This window comes from Dermacentor silvarum, chromosome 1 (assembly GCF_013339745.2).
Source record: "Dermacentor silvarum isolate Dsil-2018 chromosome 1, BIME_Dsil_1.4, whole genome shotgun sequence".
NCBI lineage: Eukaryota > Metazoa > Arthropoda > Arachnida > Ixodida > Ixodidae > Dermacentor > Dermacentor silvarum.
In genome coordinates, this window is record NC_051154.1 from 54,648,354 (window position 1) to 54,658,455 (window position 10,102).

The 10,102-nt window shown below is 40.8% G+C and overlaps 1 protein-coding gene across 1 annotated transcript; it reads left to right on the top strand.

Moving 5' to 3' along the window:
• The first annotated feature begins 491 nt into the window (after positions 1 to 491).
• On the top strand, positions 492 to 2,424 carry LOC119463456 (UPF0598 protein CG30010). The gene is made up of 3 exons (XM_037724300.2): positions 492 to 740; positions 816 to 864; positions 1,779 to 2,424. Exons 1-3 carry the CDS (start codon positions 597 to 599, stop codon positions 2,255 to 2,257), a joined length of 672 nt encoding a protein of 223 aa, XP_037580228.1. The 5' UTR covers positions 492 to 596; the 3' UTR covers positions 2,258 to 2,424.
• The last annotated feature ends 7,678 nt before the right edge of the window (positions 2,425 to 10,102 follow it).

Consider the following 10,102-nt stretch of genomic DNA (forward strand, 5'->3'; position numbering starts at 1 on the left):
GATGTTAATCCCACTCCAGTTGTGGAACGCCACATCCAGACCGAGAGCGCTTCGCTTTGACTGCAGACAGCTGCTCCCTCTGTACGACAGTTTTAAAATCCTGCAACGTGATTGGTCTAAACAAAAAAGGCTCGCCCGCCTCGCAGGACAGCCGTGGATGTAGCGCACGGCATAGAGAAAACTTCTGGTAGCGAAAGCTCCGAAAACTGACCACAAAAATATATGCAACCACCAGATGGCAGGCCGCGCACAAACGATATATTGAACGATGTCTTTCAATTAAAATTCTATGTTGTAAACGTAAAATTACTAAATAATACAACATCTAAAATTGTATTTTATTATGTAGTAAAAATTTGAATAAATATACTCTTCGCAACGTTACCAAAGGTTTACTATATGCACGCTTATTTGTACGCAGTGGCATTCTTTATACTCGTGCATTCAGGTTGTATGCCAAACTAAGTTTTTAGATAAACGATCCTTTGAAGCGGCGTGATCGTCCAGTCGATGTGATCGGGAGTCGCGCACGCACGCTTCTTTGCTAGTAACTGATTGGAGCAGTTTAAATCGTGCATTTACCACATCCGAGAAGAATGGTTAGGTGGCGCGCTTTATGCTGGAAATTGCACCGTAAACTGCCAAGTCGTGGCGTTATTAGAAACCTTCATTATGAACAGGGCCAGGCTACGAAAGAATATTCAAGGGAGTACTTCTATTTTATTGATCATCAAGGAATGGTACGCCCTATTCTCACGTAGAACAGCTGCCTAACGAGAATAAGTTGTGTTGACAATTTGTCTTCTGGCATGCAGCTTTTTCTAGACGATTCCAGAATGAAGAATTTCACGTCATGCTTCAAAGGTATTGTGATCAATCATCGCAGCAAGTTTAGATCGATTGTGCCGAATAGTTATCGTATAATCGAGTGGCATTCGCAAGGGGCTTTTGCTTTAAGTGGGTAGATGTTTGCTGATCTTTTGCACTACGCTGTTTCCAGCTGGGGATCTCGTATGATCTATGGTTCGAACCACAGTTGCGTTATCAACCGCTGTATCGCACGTTAGCACGCATTCGCCACACACGTACCATAACGTGCGACAAATGCGTCCTTGCCTGCTTCCACAAATTTTGTTTCGTGTTGCCAGTGTGCAGTTATTTCACACTTCCAGCTCGTACTGCCACAACATTAAACCAGAATGTGAAAAGTGAATATGAAATAAGAACATCATTTATGCGCGATTACTTGGAATGCGCGCTTCCGCGTAGCTACGTAACCGATTTCTAAACGAGTCGCGCCGTTGCACGCATTGGTGAACGTGTACGCCTGGCAGTTTCTAGTTGGGCTTACAGTGCTTCCTATTGCCTTGCATGCATGCAGTTATACGAATGCATTCAATATTTGAGATACCTTTTTGGCATTAATTCCAGCTTGCACATAGTTAACTGGTTTTGTATATGCTTAAAGCCTTTTTGTTTTTTTTTTTAAATTATTGCCAGCATGTTTGCCCGACCTGACAACTTGCAGCACCAAATCTGCCGCAAGTCAGCATCGCTGTACATGCAGGCAGGAAAAAGAAAAACTGCACTATCAACTGACATGTAGTACCTTCGGATGTATCTGTCTCTTACCTTTTACCGTGCTCATGTTCTACTTGTACATCATGTTTCTTTTTTTAAATCTCACTACATAGATGACTGAATGGAATTTCATTATATTCATTGCTTTATATTCAATTGTTTCATTATGTTAAACAGCACGCCTTTATGCTTTACAGAAAAGAAATTCCTGGAGTTCTTCTTTCGTCGGCTGCGGCATAATGACACTGGGAAGTATGAAGCAGAGTTTCCATTCATCTCGCCATGTGGTCGGGAGATGAATTTTGTCCACTGTGATGACGTGCCCTTCGTCTTCACGCACATAGTACAATTGCCGGAAGAAAGTAAACAGCCAGGTTCAAAAGGCTTCCTCCTGCACAACCATGCAGGCAACCTACTAAAGGTTGAGTTTACACCACAGCACCTTTGCATGCCTGCCGGCACAGGGAGGGTCTATCACCCCGCACCAGAAAGGGCAGGTGGAGTTGGGCTGGTTCGTTCACTCCTGGCTATTGAGCTTAGCAAACATTTCACTTTTGCCGATGACAGTGAAAAGACTCCACCTACTCACTTTGACTGGGATGGCACCCGCTACGAGCTAACGAATAGCCTTTTACCAGTCATCAACAAAGTGTCAAGTTGGAATGGCACAGAATAGAAAGAATGTGCCACCGGAAGAGTGCAGCCCAAGAGACAGTAACTAAATAGGGTCAGTAGTAATGCACGAATATTGCATGAAGACAACTTCCGTGTATTGACAACGTACACCACTGCATTTCTACAATGGGTGGTGTTACCAAGAATAAAGCTTCATTCTTTAGAAAATTGTTTCTTTAGATGAATGTTAATGAGCACAACAAGGACCAGAGTTAGACTTCGGTCCTAACAAAGCCCTTAGACTTGGGATGCAGCTCTACACTTTTCAGCTACTGCTTTTGCAGGTTGCAAAGTATGAGCATTTGAATTGGGGCAGAAAAAAATGTGGCACTAATGTGGTCAGTTCTGTTCTTTGTTATTGTATGTTGTTCTGAATCCTTTGAAATGAAGCTTAACCGACTTGCCCACCTGGCAATACTTTTGAGAGTAATGTAGTGTATTCAGTGTAGTGTTCTCTTAATGGAAATGGTTTATTTTCAACCCTAATGCTGGCTGACATTGTTAAAAGCTGTTGTAATGAAGTTCAGCACCCTTGCTTTGTATATGTACCATCTGTAAATGCACTGCTACACATCGCCCAAAGATGTCCAACAATAACACTTAAATAAGCTTGTGTCCTCAAATTGGAATGACTGGGCTTTATTAAATCTTCATAAATAGAAATCCTACAATCTGTAACATTTGTAACAGGCCTCCGTTAGATATGAGAAGAACAATGCAAAATTTATCAGAGATTATGCGAGTGGTGATTACACTGCAATTAATAATGAGTTTGCCGTATTCATTGACGACTGTATAGCAGAATTTTTCAGCCGTACCGGCTGAAATTGGAACTTGTTTAAAAACAAGGCCACGTCACTTGTCGCTAATTATGTGCCACTGCGCAGACGTTCCGGAAATAACACTCTCCTTGGTTTTCCACGACATTAAAAAGACTGTCAAACAAGAAAAAACGGCTTTTCCATCTTGCAAAACGCAGTCGAACATCTACTCGTTGGAATGATTATTCTAATGCGCTGCATGCTTATCGTACCGCGTTAAAAGAAGCGAAGGATGTTTTTTTTAATACCCATCTTCCCTCACTTCTTTCTACCAATCCATCAAAATTTTGGAGTACTATTCAAATAAAGAAAAATACCATATCTCTTACAGATAACGATGGTAACACCATGAGCAATGCAGAATGTTGCAATGTCCTAAATGATACTTTCGCGAAATCATTTTCTGTTTGCTGTATTGATACAGAGCCACACATGCGCAAAGAAGATTTCTTTCCCATGGATCCACTTGTTGTCGATTTTGCGGGGATATTGAAGTTAATTCAAGATTTAAAACTATCGTCTTGCTGTGGTGCCGACGAAATTAATTCGAAATTTTTGAAGAATGCTGCCGTCTACTCCTCTATATTTTTTATGTACCTTTTCACCCAATCTATTGAGTGCTCAACTTTGCCCGCAGACTGGAAGGTGGGGAAGGTGGTCCCTCTGTTGAAATCAGGTAACCTGCATTCCCCTCTCGATTACAGACCCATTTCACTTACCAGCGTCCCTTGCAAAATCCTTGAACACGTCATATTTTCCAATCTTGTCTCATTTCTTGAGTCCAACTCTTCACTTCATCTCAGCATGGGTTTCGCAAAAACTACTCCTGCGAAACGCAACTAATATCGTTTATACACAACATTTCTTCCTCTTTAGACAACGGCCAGGTCATTGACTGTACCTTTCTAGATTTTGCGAAAGCATTTGACAAGGTGTCTCATCGCTTATTGCTTCTTAAACTTAGTACTCTTAATATTGATCCTAATATTCTGAAATAGATAGAATGTTTTCTAAACAACCGTAGCCAATTTGTAACAGCTAACGATTCTGCATCCCTGCACTGCGCCGTGAAGTCAGGTGTTCCTCAAGGCTCTGTCTTGGGACCATTACTATTCCTAATTTATATAAACGACTTGCCTGCCGTAATTAATAGTTCTATTAAACTTTTTGCCGACGATTGCGTTCTATACCGTGAAATAACTAATCAGCATGATAACTTTATGCTTCAGTCAGATCTAGATAACATTTCAAGGTGGTGCTCACAATGGCTAATGTTCTTAAATCCGACTAAATGCAAAATTATGTCTGTCTCGCGTCGGTCAAACTCACCCACTCCTTTCGGCTATATTATCAATGAAACCAACCTTGAGCACGTGACTTCCTATAAATATCTTGGAATTCAGCTAAACAGTAACCTTTTGTGGCATGCGCACATTGAACACATGACTAACAATGCAAACAGATCTCTTGGCTACGTTCGCAGGAATTTTTCTAAAGCCCCACCCCATTTGAAGTTACTGCTCTACAAAACACTAATTAGACCGAAGCTAGAGTATGCGTCATCTGTCTGGGACCCTGGTCAAAAACATTAGCAGACACCATTGAGTCAGTTCAGAACAGGTCAGCACGTTTAATCCTATCAAACTATTCTCGCACAGCTAGCGTTTCTTTAATGAAGTCAAACGTTGGCCTTGTTAATTTTGCAGCTTCGAAGAAAGATTTCCCGTCTCTGCCTTTTTCAAAAAATCTTTTATCAAAATAACTCACTTAAACAAGAATTTATTTCAGAACCTTCGTACATGTCGCGTCTTGATCATCGGCTTAAAGTGTCCATTCCTTTCTGTCGCACAAATGTTTTCTCCGATTCATTTCTGCCAAAAACCAGTGCCGAGTGGAACCGCCTTCCCCCCTCCATCGCCTGCATCGAGGAGGCATCATCTTGCAAGATTGCAATAACTGATCATATTTTGAGTTTATCACTCTAAATACTACTAATTGTTTGGCCATGTTGTTTTGTTATCGTTTATTGTACCCACCCCCTCTGTAACACCCTTCTGGGCCCTGAGGGTACTGTAAATAAATAAATAAATACATCGCCAGGAACAATGGTACAGCATGTCGCAACATTTTTAGACTTGGGCAATAATATCATTTATGGAAATCACATTCTTAATAGCACAACAGCAGGTACTTGTATAGTTCAAAAACAACACAGCCCACAGAAATAATTCAGTGATGCCTTTCAGGAATATTGGCCATTCCAATCACAGAAAGAGTAGGAGGTTGCCAAGAATAGACAAGACACATTAGATCTGTAAAGCTAAAAACTGTACATTGGTTATAGCCAAGCATGAGCATGAAATGCTGAAACTTTAGAACTTTTAACATTTCTGGAAACTCAAAATACACTGAATGAAACAAGGAATGAGGCCATAGCACAATTATCTTTCTGGAACTAAATGCATATTTAATTGATACTCAAAGCAGATTCAAGGTATGTCAAGAATGGAAACAAGCACACTTGCATTCATCCATTCGAAGCCGACTTAAGTTTAACTTAAGTAGGCTTCGAATGAATGAGCATCATTTAAAGATGTTCTCCTTAATTAGAACATTTGAATGCACCCGTCTGTTACTGTATTCAATCCCAGCACCCTAAATGCAAAAAAAAAAAAAAACTAAACAAGCCTTAGGTCTCATTTTATATACATTATTATCATGTGGCAACCAATTACTATGGTGAAAAAACAAAGGAACTATTTCCAGAATTAACCTTTCACATTTTTTTTTCTTAAATTTTTGTGCGCAAACAGGGACGAAGAAAAGGAAACACAAGGACGAGCGCTTTTCGCTCGTCCTTGTGTCTCCTTTTCTTCGTCCCTGTTTGTTTGCGCACAAAAATTTAAGAAAATGAATCTGTTCCAACTAGGCCGACTCGCAGTTATGCTTCACTTTTTTTACTTGGGGCAACATGCTGCTTATGCATTCATATCTCTCGGGCACTGTGCAATTCTAATTTTCATCAGAATAAAGACCATTTTGATTATGTGTTTCATTGGAGTATTTTGTATTTCGATGAAGAATGCAGTGTTCTGCATTGCCCAGCCATCTGTTCACTCACTGCAGACCACAATGCAAGGTCACCAATGCACTATAAGACAATCCAAAGTGATTTCAGTTTCTCATAGTGCCAAACAGAAAAACCTGTAGCAGCACCACACCACAAAGCAGCTGTGCAGATATGCTTGCAGTGGTGCATGACATGGTGCAAACATCGGATAAAAATGCAAGTGCCATGGTTTGGGGGGAGGGGGGGGGGAATGCCTTTGCAGACGTATGCCAGACAGAAAAGCAGAATAAGCGACTTTGCACACTCTTTGGGTGTGCTAAGCGTCTGCTTGTTGGTGGTTATTAGAATAATGATTCGTCACCTACGGTGCCTGTGCATTCTCACCGACGCCCTGGTCATACAGTCGCTTCGGGACTCCTGCAGAGGCGACGTTGCTGGAGAACGTCATCAGCTTTTACTGTCACAGCCGTAAAAACTCCTAGCTGGCCTCTTGACGTGTAAAAAAAATTAAATGTGATGTGAAAAGCAACAATTGCGGATTACTGGCTAAAGAAACCGCGCAACGAAATTGTATACTCAAGTGAGATATATGCAAGGTAACTTTTATTTTATAATCATTAATATATTTTAAAGGAAATTCTTAGTGAAGGCCCCCCCATAGGCTGCGTTGCAGCATCACAATGTCAGCTTTCACCACCACAGCCTTACAAACTCCTAGCTGACCTCTAACGTGAAGCCAGTGTAATGCAACCTGAGGAACAAAATGAATTACTGGTTAAAAAAACCAGGCATGTAAGTTGTCTATTTAAATGAGGTATACATCAGGTAACTTTTATAATCGTTTATTATTACATTTCGAAGTGAATTCAGAGCTCCGACACATGTTGCGTTGCATTTACATTTGACATAGACCACGTGGGCCTTCACCATCGGACAAAAACGGTTGTGGAACTTCCCTTAAAGGGAAGCTGAAGAGGTTTTAGAACTGGAAGATTTACGGGGGTTTGGAAGGCTGACAGAGTATAATTCAACTCCTTCAGTTATTTTCTCGATTATGCGCGTAGCAGCGCCGCAATCGCAGTTTAAATTTTCGTTGAAGCTCTGCCCTCTTCGGGCGCCGAGCATAGCGGTGAAAGACCAGGCCCGAGGATGCTGTCAATATGTCACGTGAGCGCTCTATTCGAATCACGCTCCTCGCCGATACCCAAGATGACGTCATGATCGTCTTCGCCATCACAGCCCGTTAAACGACCCGTGGCGTCTACCGCTGAGGCTAATTTTTGCTAAATTAAAGGAACTAGCAGTGACTTCTGGCCTGTTAAAATTGGTTGAAAGCTCACTTTTTTTTTTTAAGTGCTTCAGCTGCCCTTTAACAGCTTCACTGTAAAATAAGATCTTGTTTACAACAGTAAAATAAGACTAAATAGACCATTAAGTGTAAAATGTGACTGATTTTCCTGCTTTTCTCTTCGGCATTTCAGCAAATAAACCATTGCACATGGAAGCTATGCTAATTCAGTATCTCTTCGATGAAACCAAAAGTGCTGTCAAATGCTGCCAGAATACTTGGCAACACGAGCATGCAGAAGCTCCACCCGCGTAGCTTTCCCTTTGTTGCCACAGAAAGCAGTCTGCGAGTATACCTGCCTGCACTTATGTAGTAGTTCATATGGATTGCAGCCAAAGCCACAGGAACATTGTAACACACATTTCACACGACTACATTCCTCATTCATTTGCAGAAATAAATTTGATACTAACCACGAGAATTTTTTTAAAGATTTAACCACGAGAAAGCATGGCAAAATATTAAAAATGCTCTGCAACACAAAAGTTGAAATTTCTCAGATTTGTTTTACAATTCTATAAATTTCTACTAGCAACTAACATGACCAAAGTTGCTACAATTTATATACATGAGAAACTATGCAAAAAAACTTATTTCTGTCGAAGTTATAGACTGAATGTTGTCTGTTCAATTTTTTAACATGTTTACTGCATTGTAGGTCACTGATAGGTAATGTCAGGTATCCCTTACGTATAGCAACAAATATGTAAACCTTTCTTGTATTGCGAAACTGCAAACAACTAACACAGGAGAATGTCTCGCTGCAAATAATTGCAAGTGGCATGAAGGTGCTCCAGCTGAGCAGGAAATCCATGGTCCACCAGTGATCTGCCATAAACTATAAAATTTGCAGTATGCACAGTGTAGGTAACAGGTGATATGCAAACGAAACTCTACTGCTTTTTAAAGTAGAATTCCCACATAGCAAATGGTATTGTCGAAGCCACAGATGACTATAAAAGACTGGCAATTTAGAACAGCATTATGTGCATTGATGAAGTTAAAGGAACCACCTACCCATTTTTAAAGGACCCCCACTTTGGTGGCACAATCAAAAGCTTGCCATTGAAAGCGTCTATACTCGCAAAAGTCTTTGGGGAAACATCTTAAAATTCTCGTTTATATCTGTACAGACATCGGCTGCATTAATAACTGTGACTGTAAGCATGCCGCAAAAATTGAACTCTAAACAAGAGAAGCTTTAGCAGCTAGAGGGGATGGCAACATAGCGGTACTACTGAGAAGGGCATTTTTGGAAAACCGATCACACAAGGGCATGAAAATGACATGCAGTACTTCTTGAATGAGCCAGAAGGGGGAAATAAGGAGCAAGCATGAAATGTGCAAGCTTAAGTGCCAGGAATATGTAATTGGCAATGTGATGACACACAGTGTGAAAGCAGTACTACTTTTCAGCTTAAACACTGCATAGTTACACAAAAATAAAAGGTGCAAAAGCCCCAGTGACAGTGAAAAGATAACTTCTAATAAAAACAGAAGCATACTTGACAGTAGCTAAGGCATGCATATTTATCTGGCATTACGTGGAATGACAGCTTATTTGGTTAAGATATTTCACCAATGTGTGTCGAATCAATCTTTTCACTGCTCTGTGCATTGAATTAAGAATATAGCTCCTTATTTAGGGATGAAACCATTCTTGTTTCTTTCAGTTCGAGAGATTATCTTTCCATGGGCACCACGATTTCGGGACATGTTCTGGATGGTAGATGGTCCCTTTAAGTGCAGAAAATAGTTGGCACAAGTTTCCTATTCATTCACTTCTGATTAAATATTATTGAATGGCTCCATTTGAGATGGTTGGCAACTTTGCACCTAGCTAGTATGGAGCTCCGTGAGCCAGTGAGAGTGCTACGACGTGGGGTGGGTGCTCCTAAGATGTTAGGCAGCCCCTAGTGGATAAACCTGTGCACACCTATTTATCTAAGCACTTATAAATCCGAAGTGCCGGCAAATTTTGGTAAAAACATCAATATTCTGCGTCCAGAGCGATACCACTTGGTATGTTTCTAATTTGTCTGCCGAACAAAAAATACAATGACAGCAGTAGTACAATCGCTTAACGGCCAGAGAGAGCACTAAGAGACATGGCTCACCGGTGGGTCACAATACACTTGAGGCATGTAGCACGTGACCTTCCGGCGGGTTGTGATGCACAGAAATTGGAACTTTTAAGACTTGCGAACGTGAAAGAGCAACAAAGAAAAAATTAATAAATAAAATACAGCACCCAGAGTCATGTTTGAAAATGAAAGTGTTTCAAGGGCACTCACTTCTTACACACTGTCACAGTACCATTATTCCACACAATTTTCATGAAACATTTAAGTTTAAAAATACTGAGGTTAAAGCTGTCTGGCGCAACTAGATCCTAGTTCATGCTCTTCCCTGTACCCTCCCCAGTCAACCACCATCACTTGATGCCCCCTAGCCTCTTCAAACTTTCAGGAAGCTAAATATTCAACTTTGAACACATACTTCATAATGGCACTTCTATTTATAGACGATAGCCTGTACACTGAACCTAATTGCAAGCTGCTGGTTGTGTGTCTGCCCATCCCTTTTGTAACCTACATGACGTGTTGC

Excerpts from the sequence above, each read along its gene's own strand:
- LOC119463456 (XM_037724300.2), top strand. The coding sequence starts at position 597 with ATGGTTAGGTGGCGCGCTTTATGCTGGAAATTGCACCGTAAACTGCCA. Across the intron at positions 741-815 it reads TTATTGATCATCAAGGAATG|CTTTTTCTAGACGATTCCAG; the intron begins GTACGCCCTATT and ends TCTGGCATGCAG. Across the intron at positions 865-1,778 it reads TTTCACGTCATGCTTCAAAG|AAAAGAAATTCCTGGAGTTC; the intron begins GTATTGTGATCA and ends TATGCTTTACAG.